Raw genomic sequence first — 26,130 nt, 5'->3', positions numbered from 1 at the left:
AACGAACGGCGGCTGATTCATGAGACTATACCCAATACCATGCCTCATTATTATTTTATAGATCGAGTATTTCTTCACTATCAAAGTTACAGACATGGTCATTTAAGTATGATTTCAGCTACTTGTATTTCCATTTCCAAATCATGGGAAGTCATTACAGAAAGAGTATTGTCCAACTTGTGAATTTGTTGTTCGCCAGAGCGTGTAAAATAGTTTAGATGAGTGATATCATTTAAAACTTCAATTTCTGGTTGGTCATGTGACGAAATGGTTCTCATAGTTACAGACGAGTCTTCCTTCTCGTTATCAGAATAGGTAGGCTTTGCCTTTGGTTGCTTACAGACTTCCTGTGATACATAACTATCGCGTGATTTTCGTTTGGAAAGCCGCTTTGTTCTTCGTTTCACAGCTCCCCTCAATGAGGGTCTGTAGTCGGACTTTTGTTTCATTAGAGACATCTGAGCAAACGATTGTGTAATTTCCTCATCAACCTGTACAACCATTGTGTATTAGTAGATCTATTATGTAGAGATATTGCAATAATCAGAAACATACCTCAAAAAATGAGTCGTCTTTCATATTGAATAATTCTGCCATCTTCAACGGGATCAACATCTCGAGTATTAGTAGGGTACAGGCAATCAGTACTGTCGCAAGTCCAGTCCCCAAGGTCACCCAAAATGCAGGCTTTATACATGGTGTCAATGTGTCGTCAGGAAAATGAATTTGAAGTATTGGATCATTCAAAATAATAGTACTGTAAGACAGACAAGCTAGAAGCATGAGTGACCCAGTCATTGCTAAGTGCCAAGTTCCAATCCGGATGTTTTTCGTGAAGAGCAAAATTGAGAAGAGGTGTGTTGTGAAGGCCAACCTGCACACGAAACATAGCTTTCGTATAAAATGTGGGTACATTATATTATAGCCTACGTACATAAAAAAATAGTGCTATAATTAAATGACATCATAATTAGCCCTACATACCACATTATGATGTGAGTGTACCATCCCGCTTGTCTGAATTTTCTATACCAGCGAATCTGTTCTCCGTCAATAATGAAATACTCTGCAATCCATGCTATTGGGTAAGGAACACCTCGATACTTAGCTTCTCTAAACTGCTGTCTGAATTTCCCTCCATACTTTCCAAAGTCTTGTCTTCCTTGTCCCCAGGGATTAGACCAAGAGAAATGCTCATTGTAGTTGATAGTCTCATCGGGAAAAGGAGAAATGTAGTGAGAGGAAAAACCTGTATAAAACAAGAAACAAAAGGCAAAATAATAAGCGATCCATCATAATTGATAGATAGAGCTATATACATGTGATAATTATGCCTCGATGCGCATGCGCAAGCGAGGTATACGGAAGTGTGTTTGTGTGTGTGTGTGTGTGTGTAGTCAGGCGCTCAAGGATCAATGAAGTGGCAAGTAAGAGTTTCTATAGGCTTCTAGTCATGTTCTCTTGGATTTTAATTGGTGGATTTGCAAAATAAAGCTTCGTTCTTGAGTTATGCCTACTTGGAATGCCATTGCAGCCTTTTCAAAAGAGTGCGTAGCAAAACTTGTTCCACCGAGTGTTGCTACTCTGCTTAGTAGTTAGCTCTGCACTAGAACGCTAGCTATTGGTAGCTGCAAGAGTGAGAAGAGAGCTGCAAGGCTCTGCTGACTTGCTGCCATTAATTTTACACTTGAACTTTTGGCATCGCTTGTTTTTAATAACAAAACGATCGATGCCAAAAGTTCAATTGTCAATCATTGTTGATCATTACCCACTCCTTCAGTTTCCCTGGATTCTGCAGCAAAATTAAAATGTTGTGATCATAATCAATGTGTGTATAAAAGCTAGCTATTAATAGGTTATAATTATACGTAGCTCTTTGGCACCTCCACAGAGGCATCATGCAGCACCCGCGGTGCTTTCATTATTCTTAGTATGTAAAGTAAGCAAAATCAATTTCCTACATGCAATGGCTACTTACCACAGTCCTTCTCAGAGACTGTAATGTTGATGCCTCTCAAACTTATGTGAAGTCCAACTTCTGCTTCAATCTCTTGGGGCACATTCTGGCCGCCAGTGTAAGCTTTGTACTGTGTCCTCGTGCATATTGTATCCCCGTACCAGGCACTATAGTTGCAGATGAGCAGAACTCCTGCTATCCATACTGCCGTATACACACGAAGTAGTGTCCAGCATCGCTTCATTTATGAGGAGTTCATATTGGGGTTAAGAGTAAGGAAAAGAATAATACGAATCGGTTGTTCAACTGAACGTTTTCTACTTGTATAATTATCATAGTTAATGAGCATGTACGTATTAGTTATTGCCCAGCCAGAGTGCAACATGCCATATATTGCACTGGAGCAATATATGGCATGTTGCACGAGGGCGCCTGCAATAACTAACTTGTTGCCCAATGACGTTAAACTCGTCTAACTGGTCATATAAATCGTAATAAAAGACATGTGTTTTGAAGGAATTTAGTGTATTCATTAGTTTTGCTGAATTCCATAGTATTAGGTTTTCTTCCCACTAGTAGTTGTAAAAGTAGCCTATAAAAGGGACCAACTGAGTATTGGGTGGGATAGTGTAGCCTCGATTCCAGGCCGCTGAGAAAGGCGGCCTGGTATACACTGTTTACGCATGCGCCAGAATTACCAAGAATCTTGGTAATCGTAAATTGTAGTATATCTATCAGTATTCTTATTCCGTATTTAGTTGTAAAACATTGATATCCGTTTCATTTATAATGATGTCATTGAAAAAAGAAATCTAGTCTGTATTAAATGGCTGCTACCTTCTCTTCTGCTCTCGCGTACGCGTTATCCTGTGTTGGAAAACCAGGTCTAGTCTTGAAAGACAAGCAGCTGGAGGCGTTGAAGTGTCTGTACGCTGGTGTTTATGTAGGTACAGTACCGACGGGCTATGGCAAGTCCCAGAGCAAGTCCATCTGCTTTCCAGACACTCCCTTTCTTGATTGATGTGAAGCTTGACAGGACCAGTGCACCTCTCTCTGAAAGAAGTGTTGTGATGGTGATTTCTCCTCTTGTTTCTCTGAGTGAAGCCATCTTCAAAGTGTTGAAGTGTCTGTTCGACGTTCAGTACCATTCTCTCTGGAAGGAAGTATTGTTGTGACATTTACTGAAAATTGGTCACAGAGTAAGTACGTGGTATCTGATCCGAGAACTGTGTGGCCTGAATGTGTTTACAATCCGAGGGACTTGTGTGTATCCGATCTGAGGGACTTGTTGCTTGAGTGTGTATCCGGACTTGTTGCTTGAGTGTGTATTAATGGATAGTGCTTTCAATGGCAAATCTATTGTGTAAATCAATAAGTAGTCCTCACATTATGTTACGTCACAGCCACTGTACTTATCCACATTTATTTTTTACCCACAGGTTTAACTAATTTCTTATGAGATTAACTTGTTGCCTGAGTGTGTATCCGATCCGAGCCTCAAGTTAATGAATAAATCTACAGAGCTGATGTTTTACTTAGCTGTCTCTGTCTACAGTATATACAGAGGTACCTCTCTTTTTGTCTTTATCACAATAAGACTGTTTTAACGTTCAATGAGATAAAATACGGTAAATAATAAATTAATTGTCCACCCACGCGCCAACAGTAAATACCAGGCCCACTATTCAAGGGGCTGGAGTCGAGGCTAGGGATAGTGGGGCATAAGTCCCAAATGGATATCTCTTAAAGAAATCTACTGCATTAACACACAGTGCAAGTGCATATAATCCAGTGCATTATGCCATATAATGCAGTGCAATATATGGTAGCCATGGCAGTGATGCAACATGCCATATACTGAGCACTGGATTGCTTTGATCTGCCCACTCACTGGGCAACAAGGTATATTACGATCTGGGATTATATTATATTTTCATCCCCCTAGAATGGACAATTAATACAATGCTAGATCTATTGGATACGACCACGAAAAAGAAAGAGAAGCATTCGAAACGGAAGCTAGTGCACGTGACCATTTCACGCACATCAAAATCATTCTTTTTATACGCCTATTTTTGTTGGGTGTTAGTATCGAGTCAGTATAATTAAATTGTGGATAATTATCTCCTTGACAGCATGATTCTGGGCTATAGTGTTAACACAGTCATGCATGTGAAAGTTTGTGATAATTATGTTGCTTGTGTGACGTCAATGATAATAATTATTATGGTCTATAATTATGTTGTGCTCGTGGTTTACACTGAGGAATAATAGGCAATTGGAAAAGAATAATTATAGGCAATGTCATAACCTACCAAGGCCTATAAGCGTACAGGTTTAGATACTTAAATGAGCTGCAACCTATGAGCATGTCATTTTGCTTGCGATTTCTTCTGTTCGGTCTGAAGAAGTTACAAACTGCTATTTAGTTATTAAAGAGTGTGTTTTACACATTCGCTAGAGCATTTTTTCGACGACTTCTTTGAGCATCAGCTTGCAATTGGTTTGCTAAGACATGCAGCCTCGATAGAACCGCAGATAGAGTAACACGGATATATTCAAGGGTCTACATCTGTTCCACCACATTGATCATTAATTTAAATAGCCGTAAAATTATATAGTGCTAAATTTTCGTGGAGGATTGCTAACTCTAGAAAACAACAAACATTTCGTGCTACCATATAATTATCATGCAGGTTTCGAATGCGATGTTCTTTCAATTGCAAATTCCCCCATGCAATTTGCAACAGTTAGAAATGCAATCAGGCTTGTACAGTGTAATTAATTCGTTCGATTAACCCGATACAATAATTATACGGTATTTTGTGAATGCAACTTCCCATAGTCTAGCTATATATACAGACATATAGAATTATCATTGGCAAGAGTAGATGGGTTTCATCAGTTACCATGCTGCACACACCACTTCTACAGGCCTACATGTACAGTACTATTAAATGCACATAATTATAGTGATACTCACCTGCAGACCTCTGATACCAGGTAGAATGAGAAAGAATGAAACTGCTATCATAGACAGGTAAGCATAATTGACAGCACTCTGAGAATTATAAGTAGGACTGGTTTTTAGCTCAGGGAAAATGCTAGGAAATGGCTGATTTCTCAAAGCATTCCCCATTTGATCTGATCAGAGCCAACATCCATTGAGTCGGTTCTTTGCTACATTAAATAGCCCACATTTAACAGCGCATGCGCAGTATATTTTTGAAACAGTCCCACACGTACACATCATCAGCAACAAATCAGAGAAACACACAATCAGAAGAATGGCAGCTACAAAAAGGCTCAATCAATACACTACTGACATACACCAGAGACAAAATAATAAATACACACACCAGTGCTAATTCCAATGCTAAATCTGGACTAGAGTGCAGATGCAGTTGCAGAACTGTTTGTGTCTATCAGTCTTAACAATACTCGTAGAAAAGCCATTTCTTTGCGAGTGTTCTGAAAAATAAGTGTATGATCATCTGACGGGCAGCGTAGAAAGTTTGGAGCCCACACCATGGCTATATTGTCCAGACCCATCTTTGTTGCTTCAATGTTTTCAGGAGTGATGAATTGCTGTGTGTGTGTGTGTGTGTGTGTGTTACGTTGTCATTATTAACAAGCGCTGCGTCAAGCACGCAAGTCCTAGGGTAACATAAAGCCTTAAGATAAAATAGATGTAGCAAACGTGAATGTTGGAGCAAACATGTACCTTAAGAAAATCAACCAGGTATAGTAGCAGTTTCTTGTTTAGCTCTGGCAGCGAGTCGACCAGTGACAAAGCATTCATTTCATTGTCACAGTTGTTTATACACTCGTCACTGAATGGCGCTGTTAAGGAACACATTGAAACCAACCAAGTCATAACTATTGCACACATAAGTTGGCAGTAACCAATGGCAATGATTTGTTTGGTCTAACAATTTAAAATTTGAACTCTCGGGCTTTCCCAAGACTTCAATTGTCCATTATTACTCTTTGTATTGTGACACCTCACTGAAATGCTCTCACTTCAAATTGAAACACCAAATGAAGTGGAGGAGCCATAATTGTAACGTTACATGTATGACGATAGTGTACATGTCCTAAATTTATACTCGAAAATCCATGCATTAACGAATTATTCCCAGAATTATGACATTACGAAATAGTGTGGATATAAAGCTACATGCACACATGGGAGGATACTAGTACCCTGCAGGAATGAGGGGCTCTTCCAGTTCCCTAAACCAGAGCTTAAGTAGCGAGGCTGGGACATGAGGATCCGACAGTTTGTCCATTGTGACTAATCCCTTGTCCAGCTTCAACTTCAGAATGTTCACCTCATCAATGTCTCCAGGCACTCTGTGTAGTTTTGGTATGTGCATATTATTCCACAGTCAGGGGCAAGGTTCTGATTATGATGCATTCAAAACTGTACTAAGGTAACCATGGATTTATAAATCTAATGTACACCCCCGTGCTCCTAGTATTATTGACACTAACTCTACAATTATGCTGTAACACTGTATGGTAACCACGCAAGTGCCTGTTGCTAGCCTAAAGCCAGCAACAAAGAGGGCAACCAGAACAATCACAATTGACACAATAGCTGTGTGCAGTTTACATAAACATGTAGTATGTTGGTATTACACTCAATTAGTGTTCATCAACAAACTAGATGTAAGTACAAAAAGACTTTGGAGATCAGCTTCTGAGTAATCACGGATAAACAACTACTCTTCCTACCTGAATATTCCCTCAGTCTGTGGGCCTTGCAGCCGCAGCACTGCCTCAGTGAGAGCAGGAACAACCCAGGGCAACTTTTGGTCAAAGCTGGGGAACTTCTCCTGTTGTAGTTCCATCGTGTCTTCCAGAGTGTTGCCAAACATGGAAGGGTTGAATGGGGCATCCTGGGAGTAGGGAATCTAGTTAGATTTCACAGTCCATACATATATACACATAGCTTATCATGTGACATTAAACGTACACGAAGGGCTTGGAAGAGTAGGCTATTAGTATTTTCTTTAGTGCTTGGTCTCGAAAGACGGTGAATAAAAGGGTTTTAAGATCGGTAAATACAAGCCAGGAAGCTCCCCACACCCGCAGTCTACACTTGAGCATCACCTTAGCATGGATTATCTCCTCCACTGCTGGTTTCTTCACTCCTTTCTTGGCCCCACTCTGAGCCATCTTTTCCACTCTCTTGTGGCAGTACTGTGCAAACACCTCCACTGGAACCTGCATTAAAACAGAGAGGTGATAGCTGATTGACTGAGAACACAATTGTGTTTGTAATCAGGTTCCAATACCACGTTCAAAACATGTATGCAACACGTTCTTCTATAGACATTGTACATGTATCCATTATCATACTGCATGTACACAAAATGCCTCGATCGCTAGTTTTCTTGCACTCAATAGTTGGTTTTGAATTGAATTTGCAGAAAAATTCCAGTGGAAACACAATGATCACGATACAAGTAGTGTCATGGCTCATGACAGAAATGTAGTAATGTGTATGTATTGTGCATTTCCTGTCAATAAACAAAAACATGCCATAACTTGAACGAAATTAGTTTGCAAATTCCAGAGTAAGAGAACGTGGCTAGAAGTATATGGAAGCTCTTAGTTTGTACTTGCATCTGCAACCGTTGAGCAGTTACAGCTAAAATTAATACACACACACACACAACGCATACATACAGTCAGTGCATTCCTCCCCTGACTGGGCTGAGGCATAATAAATGAGTACTCAGTGCTCACCCCCTTGAATGCTGGCGAGGGCTCAACATGTCTCCAGAGATAACCCTCCAAGTAACCTCTGAACTTAATAGAGGGAGGAAATAAGGCCAGACAGATGGCAAACATCTCCCAGCCTCGACGCAGGCTCTTACTGCACGGAAAAACACTATAGTAAAACATTTACAGTACTAACTTGGAAAAACTGTGTGTCGATCTTTACATTAACTACACACAATAACATACTGATACATACAATACAATTGGAAAGTGTGCTGTATTCAGTATCAAATCAATGCACAAGGCATAACTTTAGAGTGGATTGCCTAGATATGAATATGACTCACGGATTGCTGTTGGAACTAGTCTGCCGACACAGCTGTATGTATAGCTCATCCCTGAGCCCCTTCTTCTCCCAAGCCTGAGAAGTAATATCCAGGGCTATAAGGTTGACGTCCTTCTGCTTGGTCTTCCTGTCACCCATGTACTGTAGGAGGAGCTTGAACATCTCACATGCCTCCTTCCTGAGTTGCTTGTCCCTGGTCTGGAGCATCGGCTGCTTGATAGGGTCCTGAAGGGTATAGTATTACTCACAAGTACAGTAAGGTAATAATTGCGTAGACACATCAGGCTCAAGGCTCTACAAGTATCTTACAAAACAGTATTATCTTCTTGTATTTATTGAGAACTTGAAGGCAGTCAAGTTAATTGTCCACATGCATGTACTCACATTCCATTGACATGTACATGTACACTAAAGAGAAATCTGCCATACTTTTCAAATCTAGTCAACTGGAGCAGTACACTCACCTTGGTCCAAGCGAGCATGTTTGCAATGGTGACTTTCTTCCTGAAAAATCCCTTGCGATGCTGTGACAGGTCCTTGAAGTTTGCGAGTGAGGTTTTACTTACCACGCTGACTGCCCTGTCCGATCTGATTTGAGGAGGGGCTGGGGCAGGGGGAATGTCACTGCGACTTCGATGATGAGCCTGTGATCAAATACAGGTAAGGAAGGCACTAGGGTTGTAGTGTGCTATAAATTAACCACTCAAGTTACTAGGCCTTGGTTGATTTTGCTCGATACTTTATAATTATTTTCATCCGTAATTATGCTGCTACTATTGACATAGATTTTTTGGATTCTGGTGTACATGCAATAGCATGAAGTTTCAACACTATTGTAGTTACATCGTATCACATAGAAATGTTATTTTCAATAACATAACAGCCAGCTGTATAGGTACGTACAATGTACATGTAGTCTTCTACATGAGTTATGCCAATGAGAAAACAAAACTACATGTTCTAACAGTGTTTTTTGCTTACAAGCTAAAAGTGTGTTGATAAATGTTAGGCTTGAGTCAAGAAACACCTTAAACTTCAAACTGAATTAGGAGACGATGCATATAAGAACGTGTAGAGATACAGTAACCCCTACTGAGCACACAAGATACCTTCTTCTTCACCTTCTCTTCACCATCAAGAGAGTCGTGCTCCACACTCTTGGTCTTCTCCAGAGAAGGACCCGTCTTGCCCTATGTAGAAAAACAAAGTACAAAAGGTATGTAACGTAAGTTGTCCTCTTTGAATTGACATGTATGTCAATAGTATAAGAAGCCTAGCAAATACATGTACAGTATAACTGGAATATTTGGCATTGCAGCAGTAGCCACGCCTGAGACGCCAAATTAAAACCGCTAATTACGTTCAAATGGCTCATCCGCCAAATATAATACTTGCCAAATTTTCCAGTTATATGGTATATATACATAATGATTGTTTGAAATCAAGGTACATGGGGCACATGTATGAGTGCCTACCCTTGAGGTAGGAGGAGTTGGTGCCGGTCTAGCAGGTACATAGCTACGCCCCTCTCTAGAACTGCCCTTTCGTTTGCTGTTGTCCAGAGTACGTGATTTCATTTCATAGCTGGTCGGTGTAGCCAACTGATCTCTGCCTCGAGCAGACTGTAGAGAGAGCACGGTACATACCAGTGCAGAAGATTAAATGCACATGCACATACACGTACATGTGCAAGTAGGAATTCTTGTTGTATATGCATAATAGAATGGCTACCACCTATCCCTAAGAGGGTGTCCTTTAGATGTCTGTAACACCACAAAAAGCTCTAAAGGGGAGTGGCACAAATGTACCAACTTAAACTTGGTCACAGGCAGACCTTCGCATAAACTTGTAAGCTTGCATGCTCGTATCACAAGAAAGAGTAATTCTCCATACGTACGTACTGCATACTTTATTGTTTATTTACAAAACAAGCAGCAGAATTCTAGTACAAAACTACAATACACACCATTGGGTACCTTGTAAGAAGCTCTTAGAGTATGGCTCTTAAACATTTTTACAGACACATCACACACGATCTTAGCATTGACCAGATATAGCACAACTGCACTAACAAGACAGCTTTACCTATAGCTATACTTACTGTTCTGTACGAACAAGGTCTATACTAAAGTAAAAGGCACAGCCCAAGCTTACACTAAAAGGACAAACACCCACACAGTACAAACACAGGCAACAGCTAACCAATCAAGACTTGCCCTGCCCACACAAGCACTGAATAGAGACAGAATGAGGTGGGCACAGTCACTGGCTATCTCATTACTAACTACAATTCATTAGTGCTGTTCTGAATGCATAACACAGAATTTGGGCACACAATGCGGACATCTACATGTATAGGGACAGTGATAATGGTTAAACTACAGCACGCACACACATCTGACTGACACAATACAGCTGTTTGTACAACACAAACAGACTCCCTGATTGTAACAAAGTGCAAATGAGTCCAGCACTATGCATGATCAAACATTGCTTATCATAGCAAGTCCATCTACAGTTACAACAGAAATACCTACCCTGTCCAGACTTCCTCCCGGAAAGCTCCCGCCCGACTCAGAGAGAACATCCAGTCTCTCCTGCTCTCCATTCACACCTTCCTTGCTCACTACATTAATATTCACCCACGAGTCCCTTGCACCATGGGCACACTCCATGTAGCGTGCATTGGATCCGTCTAGTGTCCTTGTCTTATCGAGAGTGGTCATATCACCAGAGGTGGGCGAAACCTGGGATTTGTTAGTCCCCGAGGCAGAGGCAAACCTCTCTCCCTCATAGTCAATGGCAAGTGGACTCATAGGTTCTATATGTTCAGAGAGAATTTCAGAGAGTTTGCGTTCCACAGGTACAGCTCTTAAATTAGGATCTTGTGTTGGTGCTGGCTCCAGGGTGGGTTGGGAGTTGGGCGTGGTGCCAGGGACCTGTGTGGGGAGTGGAAAGTACATTCTAGTGTTATACATGTACTAATTATACTGTGCAAGAGTCTACCAGCCATACAGCTTTAAAATGAACACCTACATGTTCAACAGTACATTGTAGCTGACGCCACCCCATTGTAACCTTCAAACAGAGGTGGACACATACTCTAGCAACTGTCAGTTTAGTAAATTCAGCTAGACAGTCAATATTGTGTACACAGTCACAGTGTGTTTTGGCAATACTGACTACAGTGTACCTACTACACACGTGACGATGTGTGTGGGAGGTGTGTGTATTATTAAGCAACCCAGTCTCACCTCATTGGCTTGTGTGGTGACTGGCTGCCCTCCATCAGTCTCCTCACTAGTTTCCTCAGCTGAAGTGGACTGTAGAGAGACACCATGCATAGCCAGTCGGCGCATACATACTGCACAGTACATGTAGTTGTACTGTGTACTAGCTGATAGACATTACTGCGTTTATTCATACAGCTGTCAAGGGTAATAACACCAAAGTATGTATGGATATTCGATATGACCGCTATAAACGCAACCATACATACCTACATGTATGCACGTACATGTCAAGAATCTCTTACACTGCACTTATAATTACTTTGAATGGCAATATCTAAGAAATCAGTAGAAACACAAATAGTAAGTATGCGTATATCCACATGAGAAGTGCAGTATGCAAGTACGAATAAATACTCATTAGATGATTGTGCATGCTTCGAATATTAACCGAGACTTCAGTGTACAATATACATGTAGCACTTTTGCATATAACTTCCTACCGAAAGAAGACTCATTTGCAAAGCGGCTGTTGTGCTTAGAAGCATACCAAATTGTAAAAGCCAAAACAACGAGTGACTCAACAACTTGTTGCCACCTGGTTGATAATAGAGCTGACCTGTAACTTGGTGAGAGGAATGATATCAGCGTCATCTCCCGGCCTGTCCCACACAGTGTCCCCAGTGTGAGCATTGTAATAGTAGTAACTGTCAGAGCCAGCATCGTATAGTTCCCACCACTGGTTCTGACTCATTGGTTTGCTGAGTGTGTGTGTGTGTGTGTGTGTGTGTGTGTGTGTGTGTGTGTGTGTGTGTGTGTGTGTGTGTGTGTGTGTGTGTGCATGGTGGGATTAGAACCCAATTTTTCATCAGAACACACCCTGTACACCCACCATATTATTTTAATACTAGTATAATTATTGTACATGCAGATAGCTATACTAGTAGTGCTGGCAAAGCCAACATACATTTTGACTCCATCTGGAGCGGTGAGTGAGATCTCTCCAGTGGAGGGATTGGCAAACATCCTTTCCTTCGATTGGGGTTCAATTATCTCAACCCATTGAGTTTCACTGCAGCAAATACAATATCTTAACAACATACACACATAATTCATTTGCCATCATGACTCTTCAAAGACTACCAAATCCTGGCACACAATATATATTTTTTTACATTCACAACTAAAGCACACCGAGTAAAATTAGGAAGTGATCATCACACAATAAAATGTAAACCACCATGACTTGCATTGCCTTGCCTATCACAACAAATAGAGAAAAATGCTACCAAATAAGGGCTGCAAAAGAGCACACTTGCATACAACCTACTGTAAAAACACATCTTGTACACGTGCATAAAAGGAGAGACATGTTTAGCATCCTTGTGAGGGATCTAGGTACAGCACAACAAACTAGACTGGACATCCTCAGTCAATGAAGGACATAAACCTAATAGAAATACATGCATACATGTATGTACAATTCTAATTGAAGCATAATTATTGTGACTAGACTATGCCTTAATGCTTATGCCCCTGAGGCAAAAAGCAACTACGTTTACTCAGTGTACAGTAGCAACACATCAGGCCATACATTGACAAAGAAACGTCACACAGCAAATGAGATACAGACCTCTACATGTACAATGAAATGCACACACTATCAAATGAGACACAACAACTGTTGGTGAAAATGAAACATTTCCAATTCTCTGATCACCAACAACAATATTACCAAATTGATTATCCTAGCAACAATACATTATAGGTGGCCTGAACTGAAATTCAGAAAGCCACGAAAGGACAACAAGAAATTTATATTCACACAAAGAACAAAAATTAAACTGTAATAATTGAAAGCGTCTAACAGATACAACCCTAGCCCTAAACTTTATTACCCCCTGTACTTATTCATATGCTTTGCTCCAATTCAGTACAGTTCATTATCTGCTACTGTCACGGAAAATGGCTAGATACAGTCGAGCTGATTAGATACAATGTAGCTTCAAAATGACAGGATGGATCTTTATGTTCAGGGATTTCGCTAACTTGACAAAATAAACTACTCAAGCAACATAATTAGCGTCATAGCTAGTGGTTGCTGTAAACCATGCTGTAAAACCATGCTGTAAACCTTTATACAGAGAATTTCAGGTTGGTTGACAGCAGTTAGAAGTTGAAGTGCATGTTTACTTCACTAATGCAATTAGTGGTCATGATTGACTGCACTTCAATTTTAACTTCTGCCAACCAACCTGAAATTCTCTGTACATTACATTCTCTGTACATACGATATACACAGCCCGCCTGAACGGAACATATTTGTATCAATAGAATCTTGCCAGCAAGAGCTCTATAGCATGCATGGGGTTGTTTACTTGTGAGACTATCACAAGAACAAGTCATTATAGCTAGCTAGATTGATGTCAATACAAATATTCAGCAGAACCCATAATTTTATAAAACATGACCAACTTTACATTAAATAGGGTCAACATTCTTTATTTTCACTCCACTCACACACACACCTTGTCTCAGCCATGACTCTCCCTCCAGTACAGTGCAGCAGGCTAGCTTTGAAGCACAGGAAAGTTAGCAACAGTGCTCAATCAGTCTGTATTGAGGCTGGAAACAGAACGACGCCACGGTACTACGGTTGCAAGTTCTCTGTAAATGAAGAAGTAGCTACTAACTAAGGCACGGATGTCCAAACAAGAGACTTGGATGAAGGCTTGAGCTAGCTAGCCGTGTAGAAACTTAGCTACTGTTAATATTAGCCATTTTTGACTTATTAATTAATTTGGCACGTGATTTATTCTAGCAGACACACCCTTCTTCTTACTACATGTAGCTGTCTTTCCTCGAGATCCTATACTGTACTAGTACAGTACTTTATAGTGTACTCAGTACTGTACTGTGTAGCTCTCATTCTAGAATTTATATCGTCTACCTCTGCTGACCATCTAATCACTGTCAAATTGCTATCAGAGTACTGTACTGTAGCTGCAACAACATTAACAATGGCTAGTGGAGAGTACTCAGACCTACCTGATCTAAATCTGTCAGGAGTAGAGGAAGTAATGGGAGCAGATTCTGAACCAAAAGTCATTGGTTGTGGTAGTTACGCTGAAGTTTTGGAGCTAAGATTCCATGGACTCAAATGTGCAGGCAAAAGATTTCACAAAATTCTCTACAACGAAACGAAATCATCGAACAAATTGGCGAGATCTTCTCTGGAAGAAAGTGTCTTCAGAGAACGTAGGTTCCTGGCTACCGTGAGACACCCCCACATCGTGCAATTCCTAGGTGTATACATGAGCAAACACAGCAACCTCCCCGTGCTAGTAATGGAATACTTGCACACTACTCTCAATGAGTGTATTGAAAAGTACCACATCCTACCGGAAACAGTTGCATACACGATTCTCGAAGACATTGCTCTTGCTCTTTGCTACCTTCACTCAAAATTCATAGCTCACCGTGACCTCTCTTCAAACAACATATTGTTGACAGTCGACATGCATGCCAAAATTTCCGATTTGGGCATGGCAAAAATTCTCAACATCACACCAAAACAAAAAGCAATGACAACTAAGCCTGGAACACTGTATTGTATGCCTCCAGAGGTACTGATAAACAATCCAACTTACAAGGTGGAAATAGATATATTTTCGTATGGTATCCTTGCTATGGAAATTTTCTGCGGAGAAAGCCCCGTTCCAACAAATGAATTCGAAGAGGATTCCACATGTAGTGGGGATCACAGGTTTCGGAGACTCACGGAAATAGCAAGGAGACAAAAGTACATGGATGTAATCAATCCAGACCACCCTATGGTAGGGCTCATTGAGCAGTGCCTAGACGAAGCGGACAAGCGACCAATAGCAGCCGACGTTAAAGCTTATATACGCCAGGAAAAAGCTAAGCTGAACATCGATTGCTATTCCAAAATTGAAATGCTTCAAGAAAGGCGGTGCCAGAAAAAGAAGATTGAGAAGTTGACGAATGAGCAAAGACGTTTAACAGATGAGATTACTGATTTTAAATTTACTGTCACTGATCTGAAACAAGAAATTGAAGTGTACAAAAGCGAGCCTAGCATTGATAAGCTTAGAGAAGAAATAGAAACATTGCGAAAAGATTTAAACAGCACAAGAGATATGCTTCGGAAAAGAGAGAGTGAAGTAAGTGAAAAGACAAAGCATCTGTTGAATCGCGGTGAAAAGTATCATGAGAGAATGCATGAACTAGAGAAGCAGAGAAGTGACGCAATGAAGAGTCTTGTTTCAGGAGAACAGGTGAATGGGAGTCTAAAAAGTACACGTACATTAAAATATCTGTATGTACGTGTAAGTAGTTCTGTACTGTGTAAATTAACTTACCCATTATTTTTTACTATATTGTACACCACGTGCACTAAAGTGTTTCCTTGTAGCTCCATTTACTACACGACCAAGTCATGCTACGAGTACAGAAAGTCAGGGATCCATCAGAGTCCATCAAAGCAGTGGAAATACATGCTCCAATGACTGCTACCCAAAGTACACTTATCACATCAACACTATACATGGGTGGAGGGCAAAACACAGCTGATCTGGGCGTGCGAAATCAGGTCTTGACCGTCAATTGGACTCAACTTTCGATTGGTAAACTACCAGAGTGTCCTGTGATTCAATTTGGTCTTGGAAACATTGGAGGGAAACTTCTAGCGATCGGTGGGAGAACAGCTGAGGGTGAAAGCATGACAAACAAGATTTACGCGTTTGATAGTGATGCCCATGAGTGGAAAGAAAGCGCAATTCCTGCATTATCGAAACCTCGAGCTCGAGTTTGTGTTGTAAGCCAAACGGAAGATGAAAGTAGTGCTTGCATAGCGGCTTGTGGGGGCATGTTTATTAACGGCACTAGCAAGGTACATGTACCTACTAATCTTGTCGAGGTGTACCGCAAAGATAGCCCACACTGGACTACTGTAACATCTCTACCGAAATCAAGAGCTGCACTGAGAATGACCGTCCTACATAACACTGTGTATCTACTGGGTGGCTACGAAGATTTATCGCAAGACGGTATGCGTGACTGCTTCAGTATCCCTACAGGGAATTTATTCCATGAGAGTCGAGAAATTGTCTGGAGTACGCTTCAAGAACTACCTAGTCGATCAGCTACCCCAGCACACATTTGCGGTACCCTACTAGCAATCGGAGGAAAAACGACGATCAACAGTTGCACCCCAATACACGCTTACAATCCTAACCTGAGAAAGTGGATACAGATTGCAGACCTGCCTATGGGACTGACTGATGCTACAGCTGCTGCCCTGCCTTGTGGGAAAGTGTTGGTTGCTGGTGGTCGGGACAGTTCGGGAAACAATAGGAACAAGAACGTGTTTTCTATGGAACTTGTTTATAGGAACTAACAGATAGTGTACAGTCACAGCAAAACGTTATATAAAATTTTTTATTATTATTATGGCCAGAAGTACAATTATTATTATTATGCTGTCTTTTGTGTTTGTGTCGTTGCCTAAAAGTTTTAATTAGCCCACACGAGGCTGGAGATGTTTGTGTCCATGCTTGTGGAATTAAATTTATAGTGATCTCCTTCACTTTTAGGACATGATTTTCATGACGTAAATATAATTACTGCATATACCGTATGTATATATCGACTTGATTATTATATAATAGTCATTTAATAGCTGTCACGATTATTTTTACATCCAGATCTAGATTTGATGATTCCTTTAAATCCGCGACCGCTCATTCCATATGTCTTCGGTTCTTGGGTATGATCATGGACTTCACGGTACTATAATATATATGCACGTACACATATCTATTGGCTACTTAATACCAGCAATAAAGATTTCATTGGCATAATCACTATTTCACAAGAAAATTAAGTGGTCACAAAAGAGCAATTATAACATAGAACTGCACGCATAATCATTGTTGTTTAGAATAAAGTGTTTGGTGAAGGTCCTCCATACATAAGACTCCACGAGGATGGGACACACCACAATCGGTCATTCTGGATAAGCATAAAAATCAGTTTAAATTTTGACATTATTACAGGACAGCCTCGTCAGGTCAGTAATGATTGATCACAGACATTGCCCTGGGCATAGTTATGTGGTGCCGTTTCCCTAATCATCATAATTTAGGTTGAATTACAATATCAGAATTAAAGCTTGTGTTGTAGATCCGAAAAGAAAATCCAAACTATTTACAATTATGGAAATGCATAATTATGTGTGTGACTTACGTACCTCTTTTGGCAGAAGCTTTAGCCATGAATTAATTTTGGCTGCTACAGCAATAGCATCATGAATATTATCTCCCTGGGAGCAAAATGCTACGAACATCATAAGTCGAACATGTTCTGAGCAGCTATACGTATGAAGAGTTAAATATAAGTAATACGTACTATACGCACTGCTAATAAACACATACAAAATTATAGACGGGGGATTCTGGGAGACAAAAATGTATGTTATATGAAGGAGACAAGGTGTGTAATTACTAAGGTGAGCTGCTTAGTTGCATGTGTACAAAACAAAGTTTGGGGGATGTTGGACTACCTTTTTGTACCAATGTGATTTTAAGCTGAAAGTATGCAACTGTTACACAAGAGAAACAAACGGTTAATACTGACCATTGTGAGTAGAGTATTTTAGCCAGTCCAGACCCAGGTAAAAACAGCTGACTTTCTGAAAGCACACCATCCTGGCCCACACTGCTTGCACTTCCTTCATCCTCATTCCGAGGTTCTAGCAAGTTCCAACCCTGGTCCATTGTAAGAGGAGTGTAGAGATCTCGGGCTTCAGGGGTGAGCAGGAAACGATATGGTTCACTATAGTGTAGCAGAGACATACACAGTTAACTTCTTTTTGTACTTTTGGCTCTCACACATGCATGTGCAGGCTCCCAAAGTAAAAATAAAATGTAACAGTGATACATTAGGTGAAAGAAAAAGCATGCATGTACAGAGGTAGCTATACACGTTACTTGTTACTTACCCTCTAATCTGAACATCTTTTCTTTCATGAGAATAGGAACTTGTCAGTAGAATGACCTCCGTGAAGTTGGCACTCTTAATCCACGATATGAGGTTATTACAAAATGAGAGCTTCCTTCCCTACAGCCACTAAAGATTACAAGAACTAGTTTGCATACACGTACGTACCTTAGCAATGGGAGTACGCAGTTGGACTACTGCCGTCTTGCACTCAAAATTTGCATACACTGTAAAACAAGGACAACACGAAGAGTATGAAGTGCATGATTTTTGGGTTTAATATTGCAAACACCCAAATTCTATATCACGCGGGGGACAAGAGGCCGACTCCTATATAATTATAATTATGCTGAGGGCAGCAGTTTTCACCTGCTTCTTCAGCTTCATGCACAGTACCAAACAAAATGGCTAACTCAACTAAACTCACCTTCTCCTGCAGTATGCATGTATCCAGACAATCCTGTGTGGTCAAATGCATCGTTTCCAACCAATGGGAGCAAGGAGTCATCATCTAGGTAACCGACTCGTGGGAGCTTCAGAGTATTTATAAGCAGGTCCACTGCCAACTGAGCCACATTCCCCACTGATATGCAGGGCTGGAAATGGACAATGGATTAAAATAGACAAGCTAGTTTTTATTCACCACAATGATTCTGTAACCATCCAAGTCAACAGCAGTATCTCCTGATCGTACAAACATATCTAAACTTTCAAGGAAATCTTACAGTCCAGTCGAGTCAGCATAATCCGTAATCAGGCATCTTTGTGTAGTCTACTCTGACCTGAGGTGAACTTAGATCCAAATTAAAATTTAATCTAGAGATCTAATCTAGATCTCACCATTAATTTTTGTATGGGGAGTGAATAAGTTGTGTGCTCAGCTTGTACAGATTGGTGCTGTGATGATCAACCATGTTGGTGGTGGCATATGTATCCCTTTGTGTGCTCTCATCGATGTGTCTGGCTGCCTATCTCAAGTTAAGGATTACGAAAGAAGGATCGTCTAACAACCCAACATTCCGATCTTTTCAGCACAAGTTCATCCCTGTCTATCTTCTTGTTGTGTGGGGGGACTGGCTGCAAGGTACGTACATGTAAATCTATACGTATACAGTATAGACTTTGGACTCTATTATTATTATACGTGAGTACATTTTTATATGGACCAAGTATATAAAAGGTTACATTCGTACACTGTAAGGGAAATAATTATGGTATAAAAAACATAATTCATGATTTCATACTCCTGAGTGCTCTGAGGCTGAACTGACCCCCCCCCGTGCTCGAATGGTTATAATAATTATTATGTAATGTCAAGATTACCATCGGACCAAATTTCTGGACACTTCAAATTGTTATGAAGTTACTTATTTTGTGTGTACACAGTTCCTGTGGTCTCAATCTGTATTCTGCAGGTCCGTACCTGTATGCACTGTATCGCTACCATGGATTTGTTGGGACACAAGTCGCAGTGATCTATGCCTGTGGTATTGTTTCAAGTGCTATTTTCATGGCTGCCAAGGACATCATATCCGATAAGCTAGGTCGCAGAGCAACTGTTGTTCTATTCTGTGTGGTTTACTCACTCTCTTGTTTGCTGATACTCATCCCCAATTATGGTGTGCTATTAATTGGGAGGTGTGTAGCTGGACTGAGCAACTCGATCCTTTTCTCAACCATGGAAACCTGGTATGTACACGAGCATATAAACAAGTATGACTTTCCAAAGGAATGGGTGCCAATCACTTTTAGCCATGTTGCTTTCGGAAGCAGTATTGTTGCTGTGGCTGCTGGTGTTGTGGCAGATGCATTTGCACGATGGCTCTCTTTGGGACCACTTGCACCATTCATTTTGGCTATACCAGCACTTCTGAGCTCAATTCCAGCCTTGTTGTTTGTGTGGACTGAGAATTATGGAGAGGAAAGAAAGTTCTCCTTCAATAAGGAGCGAAAATCATGTCTGGAAGGATTGAAAACGATTGTTCAGAACGTTGATTTGTTTTTAGTAGGAGCTATTCAGAGCCTGTTTGAAAGTGTTGTGTTCGTGTTTGTGTTTATATGGACTCCTTCGCTGGATGTTTTTCACGACGTTCCTCTAGGAATTATATTTGCATCGTTCATGGTTTGTAATATGCTTGGAAGCATCACATGTGACTACTTAATCTCTAAAGTGGGTTACTCAATGACTAGAGTGCTTGTTGTACTGAATGCATCTGCTTCAATCATTTTTATCATAGCTGCTCAGTTTGCAAGGGACACTAATAGTCTATTTTATCGCATCAAAATGCTCCTTTGCTTGCAATCTTTTGAGCTGATATGTGGATTTTATTTTCCCATCATGCGGGTTCTAAGAGAGAAGTTTCTACCAGCTGAACACAAGCTCAGTGTGACTAACTGGTTCAGAGTGCCACTAACCATTTTCTCATCTATTGCACTGCTAAACTTTCATGATACGTCGCATGGTATTCCACAACTTTTTGTGTTTTGTGCAGTGATGATGAGTTTGGCTTTCATGGCCTCATTGCGTTTTGCTAGAGGTAGTACAAACAATAACACTGCCGGTATAGTCAGTTAGTTACTTTTTATTTGGGTACGAATATGTCCTTGTAATCGATATACATGTCACTATACACTGCATGATGAGTCTGTATAGAGATTACTTATTGTCTTGCATATAATTTATGTAGAAGATGTTATAGTTATAAGATTTGCATCACATCCATTCATTGCACACTATAACTACACCATAAAACCCACTGAAAAAAATAATTACTGTTCGGAAAAGCGTGTTATTATATAACTATAAGGTAGTGGTGCTTCTTGGATCCATATTATAACTCTTCCAATACTCATCAAGCTCAGAATATTCCGGCGGCACCTTCTCTTCTTTGTTGTCGTCAGTTGATGGTGCTGCCTGTAGCTGCTTGTCTACTGCAGTGTCATACGTAGGTGGAGGAAACGGAGATACAACAGAAATCACCCCCCTTGAGAAGTTACGTGAAGATTGACTGCATGAAGTAAGAAAGGAATATCAGGCTATTTTTTGGTCTTGATTTTTCTCACCTTTTTCTCTTGATACGGAGGCAAGCTAACACAATGACACCCATTAGAATTGCAAGAATGAGCACACACATGATAACCGCAGTTCCTGCAATGATTGCCTCCATATTGACGACTTTCCCATTATCTTCTTCTGGACCTATAGGCCAAAATGCTTAAACAAGATTATCAATACTGATTTTAAGCACCTTTTGTTGATTTTTCTGTAGTTGAGACAATAGAAGTAGTGGAACTAGTATGGTGTGTTGTGGTTTCTTTTGAGACAGGTAGACTGGTGGTGAAAGGGTACGGTGGTGTAACAGCACTTGTACACTCTGGGTCGGTGATAAACTCAATGATAACCTCACACTGGGGATCAATAGTGAGCAGGACACCACTCATACTTGTGACAGCACCGGCATCAATCCACTGTAAGATTGCATTGATTAGCTCCATGACACTGACTTGGCCCGTTTCATGAAGTGAGGTTCGAAAAGTAACCTCGTGAGCATGTTGAGCAAAACACTGAAACGCTGAGTCCGTAAAATGATTAGCCATCAAACCACAGTTTCCTGAGAAACACAAGCCATTAGCTCCCTCAATGATAGTATCAGTAAGCTGCTCAACTTTTTCAGTTGGGGTAGAAATCTAAACAGATGGCTATAGTTACAGTTGTCAGAAATGGAGTTGCGGCTCACCTGATATAGCCACACACTACAGTCTCCTACACCCTTCAGTCTAAGCTGGATTAATTGGCTTTCAAATGCTAAACAAAAAATATAGTCACAAAGATCACTAAAATTTTGAATCGCAACTTACATTGAATCGCAATATACGTGGCAGCAATTCCCACCTGAGTCACGGGGTGGTCACCGACGAGAGGATGAAAGACAGACACGGTGCATGTGTAAATTCCACTGTCGCTCTCAGTAATGCTGTTCAGTGAAATGTTGGATTGATAGGTGTTGGCTCCACTGACTTGCACTACTGTACCAACAAAAATCCCACTGCTGTTTGCGAGTACTGTGGCACTATCTTTGGTCCAAAACAACAGAACCTGGCCACTCTGGACATCAAAAGCAAATTGTGCTTCACATGTGATGGTAATTGTGCTTCTGAGCTGAACAGTCCCATCAATTTTAACCCTCACATCAGGAGGTGGAACTAGAGTAAATAGAAGAAAATGCAACAAGACTAAACTTGTGTGGCAGTATTGATACCTGATACTTGACTACACATACAAAATAATTATAAGTGTGGACAGAATTCTGTCTCACTGCCAATTATGATTAGTTATGCCACTCTGCCGGCTTTTATATGCCACAAATGTTATCAGTAAACACATGGTTTGGCTTCTATTAAACCTAATAAAAACATTCTGCCATGCAGTTGACTTACGAGTTTCACACTGAGCATATGCAACTATCCCGGCTAAACACTGATTGATTCCACTTGTGTAGGAGCAGTCAATCACTCTTGATTCACTACCAATGCAGAGAGAGTTGGTGAACAGGAACGGTATGGCCGAAGTAACTGCCTTGTTACTGAAAGCAGTGACATCTGTATCTGTATGTACACTCAGAGTGAAGTTGGAATACTAATTGTAACAAATAGAAATGGTTAACTCACCATTTGAGGTATAGCCAAGCTGTCGACAAACTACAGCAGCATCGGCAGTATCCCAGTTCAATCCACATATACTGCTCCATGCTCCACTTAGACACACTTCCACTCTTCCCAAAGCTTCCAATGAAATGATAGGAACTAATCGAGTATCTCCATGTGCACACACATCTGAAAATCATTTTAAAATCATCACAATTACAATTCCATTATTTACTGCAGAGTCTAGGAACAAGCCATACAACAACATTGTAGTGCCATGCACACGCACCATAGAGATAGAGTATCTATGCATGCACTGAATTCATAAAAAAAACGTAAACATTGATTAGCTTGCCTGCTATCTGCATTAGCTCCATACCAGCAGGATACCCATAGGCACTGTGGTACTCAAAACCATAAGATAACACACCTATCTTGGCAAAAGCATCAGAATGATACAAATAGTTAACTCCAGTAGTAATACCTAGCACAGCACCATAACCGCAAATGTAAGAGATTGAACAATATATCGGCGACCATGTTCGAGGTGGGATCAAGACCCCTTGAATGGAGATTTTCTCAGGATTAAAAAATTCAACTGGTACAATAATAGACAAGTGGTTTTGAAAATCAGGGGGAGCATAAACTGTTACCTCATTTGTAAATTGTTCGACTGGAGGTACATAAAGCATAAATGGATCACCGATTTGGTCAAGAGAGTAGCCTAGAGAAAACTGAATTACCATTATTGGCTTGGTAGCTTGAATACTACAGTAACGTTTTGGTCCAACTGCAAACTCACTAGTTTGGCCAGCTAGATTCAGTGCTAGTGACGTTGTGTTGGTTTCAGGTAAGATAAAGCCAGATCGAATGCACCTAACGATTACGCTTGTAGAGGCTCTTGAAGTGACTATTCTGTACCTTTCACCTGTCGTCCGAGTATGCAAGGAAGTCACAAGAAAAAACCGTCCCCATGTTACAGTAGGAGGTACCTGCTCAACAATTTGATCACAGAAAGGGACAAATGCAGGAACGTTAACACATTCGTGACTTGTTATTACAGATATAGGCCTAGTCGCAGTCACTTTTGTGCCCGTTAGGTCTTGCGAGCTCTCGAAGGAAAAGGTCTGAAGGGATTGCATTGTAATGGTGTAAGACTCACCAGCATTGATAATGCTCTGATAGTTAACAGAATTTCTTAGATCTTCTGGAATAGAGATTTGTTGTGATGGTGTAATTGTTATCAGAGTATTGTCATAGCTGCAAACGAGAAGCATTCCACTTTTTACGTCCCACTGCAGACCCCCATCATTCTGATAACTCACTCCATAATATGTATACTGCTGTAGATCGGTATAGTTTTGAGGTGGCAGAGCCAAGTAGCCACCGGATACCAAAGCGGCTGATTTGAGAGCTATTATGGACAATGTGTTTTGAGTATTTGTAGATGTTACCCAAATACCCTTTTGCCGATCAAGAGAGCTTTGCAACTCAAGTATTGCAGGAACAGTAACTTCCACCACGGTGCCATTTTGTACATTTCCAACGAATGAGAAACTTTGACTTGGTGAAGTCACTATAAAGTTGACAGCGTCAGGGTTAGAAGTAAAAACAAAAAGTTTTAATGCTTCCTGTTGCCATTCGTTTTTTGAGAAAGCGATAAAAAAATCCGATCCAAAATTACTTTGGTTATCTGTAATCAAGTATATAGCCAGTGACTGTATAACCAATGTTGCATGCACAAAGTACAGTGTTGTTAATGAAGTATTACAGTATGGAACACAATTATACAACTTACTTCCAGCTGAAGCACAAATCGCACTGCAGAGGAAAAGGCCTAACAATCCAGCACAAGCTCTCAATAATTTCATAGCGGCAACAGACTAGCTATCAACAAGTATAGCTGCCTATTAACTATACAAAATATCACTTCCTGCATGCCACTCTATTAAGAGTGGGCGTACAAATTTAGTCAATATTAAAAATTTTGAGCAGTAAGTTGCACATGACTGCACAATCATCATTGTTCACCGGCATACGCCAAGCCATTTTAATGACCAAAGAGTCAATGAACAGATTTGGGACAACATTTTAACTTAAAACAAACGCTTGAAACAAAATAATAGCCTTTGAGACACAAAAAAAATTTAGAGGACAGTTTGGGGGTCAAAATAACAGCAGTACTGCAATAATCGAACAAACTAACGTTACAGTTAACCATTCTTGAGCTCAGTATCCCTGCATAAATGTGCATGCATTGCGATCATGCTATGGTGAGCAAACATGATCATCATTGTGCTTTAGAAATTACTGCTGAATTATAGATGCATGCGACGCACATCCTAACATCTATAGGATAACAAATTAATTAAGAGTGATCTTTATGCTAAGAATATTTTTACATAACCCATCACCTAATCTTTAGGCAGCTATAATTATAGTGCACCTTAATACAGCTAGCTTTAGTGAGCAAGGCTTCTGTTAGTACGCAAGTGCACAATGACTTTGTGCATGTAGAGTCTATAGTAGCCAAGGCCTTTAAAATCATCGGTGAAAAAAGGGCCAGTTAAGTATACTTGTTCATGCATGTGAACTTATATAGTACACATAGATGGTGCATGTTCATTTCTAGGAGCAAACTCATTGTGAATGTGAATACATATTCACTCATACACTGCAGCTCACTTTATTGCATTGCATCCCGACCAGATCAGATTCTTGAAAGTCACACATGTACTCCTCTGTATCAGTGCATGACGACAAACCCGTTTCTATACCGTAGCAATCTTTTGATAGTGCCTTCATATAGCCGGACTTTTTTCCATAACTATATAAGAGACAAAGGTAATAATTATGTAGCTACCACTTGAATCGTGAAAGGAAAGCAAATTTAATTTCATTGTAGCTTTCTCGGCAGAGTGATTTAGTATTTTAGTACTATGCAAGAACTATTAATACGGGTTCTTCTTTTAAAATTCTATACTGCACAATCCCTTTGACATCAATGGGAATTGATCACCTAGTCATAACTACCATATAGCGTGTAATTTTCGTGCGGCAAAATATTCGTGGTTTTCGTGGTTGGAGGTCTGACCACGAATATTTTACCCACGAATGAAGCGACCTTGCCTACCTTTACCTGCAGTGCAAGCAGCAACCACGAAAATATTACCCACGAAATGTCTCAATATTGCTGAACC

At 40.4% G+C, this 26,130-nt stretch overlaps 6 protein-coding genes across 7 annotated transcripts; 2 read left to right on the top strand and 4 right to left on the bottom strand.

Annotated features, from left to right (window-relative positions):
* Positions 1 to 19: 19 nt before the first annotated feature.
* On the bottom strand, positions 20 to 5,107 carry LOC135333571 (dual oxidase maturation factor 1-like). Its single transcript, XM_064528549.1, has 5 exons — positions 4,941 to 5,107; positions 1,979 to 2,195; positions 985 to 1,249; positions 556 to 874; positions 20 to 491 (listed from the first exon to the last, which is right to left on the bottom strand). The coding sequence occupies exons 1-5, from the start codon at positions 5,094 to 5,096 to the stop codon at positions 99 to 101; spliced, it is 1,350 nt and encodes a 449-aa protein (XP_064384619.1). The 5' UTR covers positions 5,097 to 5,107; the 3' UTR covers positions 20 to 98.
* Positions 5,108 to 5,220: 113 nt separating this feature from the next.
* Positions 5,221 to 14,068, bottom strand: LOC135333564 (rho GTPase-activating protein 39-like). 2 transcript variants are annotated; one of them, XM_064528536.1, is made up of 15 exons: positions 13,795 to 14,068; positions 12,234 to 12,338; positions 11,886 to 12,027; positions 11,291 to 11,359; positions 10,574 to 10,975; positions 9,512 to 9,658; positions 9,146 to 9,226; positions 8,501 to 8,680; positions 8,038 to 8,261; positions 7,715 to 7,844; positions 7,076 to 7,189; positions 6,698 to 6,861; positions 6,158 to 6,313; positions 5,682 to 5,790; positions 5,221 to 5,545 (listed from the first exon to the last, which is right to left on the bottom strand). In XM_064528536.1, exons 1-15 carry the CDS (start codon positions 13,806 to 13,808, stop codon positions 5,345 to 5,347), a joined length of 2,238 nt encoding a protein of 745 aa, XP_064384606.1. In that variant the 5' UTR covers positions 13,809 to 14,068; the 3' UTR covers positions 5,221 to 5,344. The 2 variants fall into 2 exon arrangements, with proteins under 2 accessions (XP_064384606.1, XP_064384607.1); XM_064528537.1 differs by having other exon boundaries at positions 9,158 to 9,226.
* Positions 14,069 to 14,089: 21 nt separating this feature from the next.
* On the top strand, positions 14,090 to 16,865 carry LOC135333563 (uncharacterized). The gene is made up of 2 exons (XM_064528535.1): positions 14,090 to 15,564; positions 15,702 to 16,865. Exons 1-2 carry the CDS (start codon positions 14,287 to 14,289, stop codon positions 16,683 to 16,685), a joined length of 2,262 nt encoding a protein of 753 aa, XP_064384605.1. The 5' UTR covers positions 14,090 to 14,286; the 3' UTR covers positions 16,686 to 16,865.
* A 269-nt stretch (positions 16,866 to 17,134) lies between these two features.
* On the bottom strand, positions 17,135 to 19,071 carry LOC135333579 (proteasome assembly chaperone 2-like). The gene is made up of 7 exons (XM_064528562.1): positions 18,930 to 19,071; positions 18,714 to 18,882; positions 18,455 to 18,513; positions 18,288 to 18,406; positions 17,924 to 18,121; positions 17,538 to 17,658; positions 17,135 to 17,299 (listed from the first exon to the last, which is right to left on the bottom strand). Exons 1-7 carry the CDS (start codon positions 18,984 to 18,986, stop codon positions 17,225 to 17,227), a joined length of 798 nt encoding a protein of 265 aa, XP_064384632.1. The 5' UTR covers positions 18,987 to 19,071; the 3' UTR covers positions 17,135 to 17,224.
* A 96-nt stretch (positions 19,072 to 19,167) lies between these two features.
* LOC135333573 (molybdate-anion transporter-like) lies at positions 19,168 to 21,012 on the top strand. The gene is made up of 2 exons (XM_064528553.1): positions 19,168 to 19,370; positions 19,702 to 21,012. The coding sequence occupies exons 1-2, from the start codon at positions 19,199 to 19,201 to the stop codon at positions 20,859 to 20,861; spliced, it is 1,332 nt and encodes a 443-aa protein (XP_064384623.1). The 5' UTR covers positions 19,168 to 19,198; the 3' UTR covers positions 20,862 to 21,012.
* LOC135333562 (uncharacterized) lies at positions 20,986 to 24,879 on the bottom strand. Its single transcript, XM_064528534.1, has 9 exons — positions 24,729 to 24,879; positions 23,286 to 24,623; positions 22,955 to 23,119; positions 22,724 to 22,891; positions 22,145 to 22,489; positions 22,024 to 22,091; positions 21,535 to 21,973; positions 21,350 to 21,485; positions 20,986 to 21,294 (listed from the first exon to the last, which is right to left on the bottom strand). The coding sequence occupies exons 1-9, from the start codon at positions 24,799 to 24,801 to the stop codon at positions 21,087 to 21,089; spliced, it is 2,940 nt and encodes a 979-aa protein (XP_064384604.1). The 5' UTR covers positions 24,802 to 24,879; the 3' UTR covers positions 20,986 to 21,086.
* Between the last annotated feature and the right edge of the window lie 1,251 nt (positions 24,880 to 26,130).

This window comes from Halichondria panicea, chromosome 3 (assembly GCF_963675165.1).
Source record: "Halichondria panicea chromosome 3, odHalPani1.1, whole genome shotgun sequence".
In the NCBI taxonomy this organism is placed as follows: domain Eukaryota; kingdom Metazoa; phylum Porifera; class Demospongiae; order Suberitida; family Halichondriidae; genus Halichondria; species Halichondria panicea.
The sequence above is the reverse complement of the archived record's forward strand: the minus strand, read 5'-3'. Positions and strand labels throughout refer to the sequence as shown.

Excerpts from the sequence above, each read along its gene's own strand:
- LOC135333562 (XM_064528534.1), bottom strand. The coding sequence starts at position 24,801 with ATGAAATTATTGAGAGCTTGTGCTGGATTGTTAGGCCTTTTCCTCTGC. Across the intron at positions 23,120-23,285 it reads GGAGCTAATGCAGATAGCAG|ATGTGTGTGCACATGGAGAT; the intron begins GCAAGCTAATCA and ends AATGATTTTCAG. Across the intron at positions 22,490-22,723 it reads ATATGCTCAGTGTGAAACTC|TTCCACCTCCTGATGTGAGG; the intron begins GTAAGTCAACTG and ends TATTTACTCTAG.
- LOC135333571 (XM_064528549.1), bottom strand. The coding sequence starts at position 5,096 with ATGGGGAATGCTTTGAGAAATCAGCCATTTCCTAGCATTTTCCCTGAG. Across the intron at positions 875-984 it reads TACACTCACATCATAATGTG|GTTGGCCTTCACAACACACC; the intron begins GTATGTAGGGCT and ends TTTCGTGTGCAG. Across the intron at positions 492-555 it reads AAGACGACTCATTTTTTGAG|GTTGATGAGGAAATTACACA; the intron begins GTATGTTTCTGA and ends ATGGTTGTACAG.
- LOC135333563 (XM_064528535.1), top strand. The coding sequence starts at position 14,287 with ATGGCTAGTGGAGAGTACTCAGACCTACCTGATCTAAATCTGTCAGGA. Across the intron at positions 15,565-15,701 it reads GTCTTGTTTCAGGAGAACAG|CTCCATTTACTACACGACCA; the intron begins GTGAATGGGAGT and ends GTTTCCTTGTAG.
- LOC135333579 (XM_064528562.1), bottom strand. The coding sequence starts at position 18,986 with ATGTTTGTACGATCAGGAGATACTGCTGTTGACTTGGATGGTTACAGA. Across the intron at positions 18,883-18,929 it reads ATGGTTACAGAATCATTGTG|CCCTGCATATCAGTGGGGAA; the intron begins GTGAATAAAAAC and ends GTCCATTTCCAG. Across the intron at positions 18,514-18,713 it reads CATGCATACTGCAGGAGAAG|TGTATGCAAATTTTGAGTGC; the intron begins GTGAGTTTAGTT and ends CTTGTTTTACAG.
- LOC135333564 (XM_064528536.1), bottom strand. Across the intron at positions 6,314-6,697 it reads CAGACTGAGGGAATATTCAG|AGTGCCTGGAGACATTGATG; the intron begins GTAGGAAGAGTA and ends AAAACTACACAG. Across the intron at positions 5,791-6,157 it reads CTCATTCCTGCAGGGTACTA|TGACGAGTGTATAAACAACT; the intron begins GTATCCTCCCAT and ends AGCGCCATTCAG.
- LOC135333573 (XM_064528553.1), top strand. The coding sequence starts at position 19,199 with ATGTTGGTGGTGGCATATGTATCCCTTTGTGTGCTCTCATCGATGTGT. Across the intron at positions 19,371-19,701 it reads GTGGGGGGACTGGCTGCAAG|GTCCGTACCTGTATGCACTG; the intron begins GTACGTACATGT and ends TGTATTCTGCAG.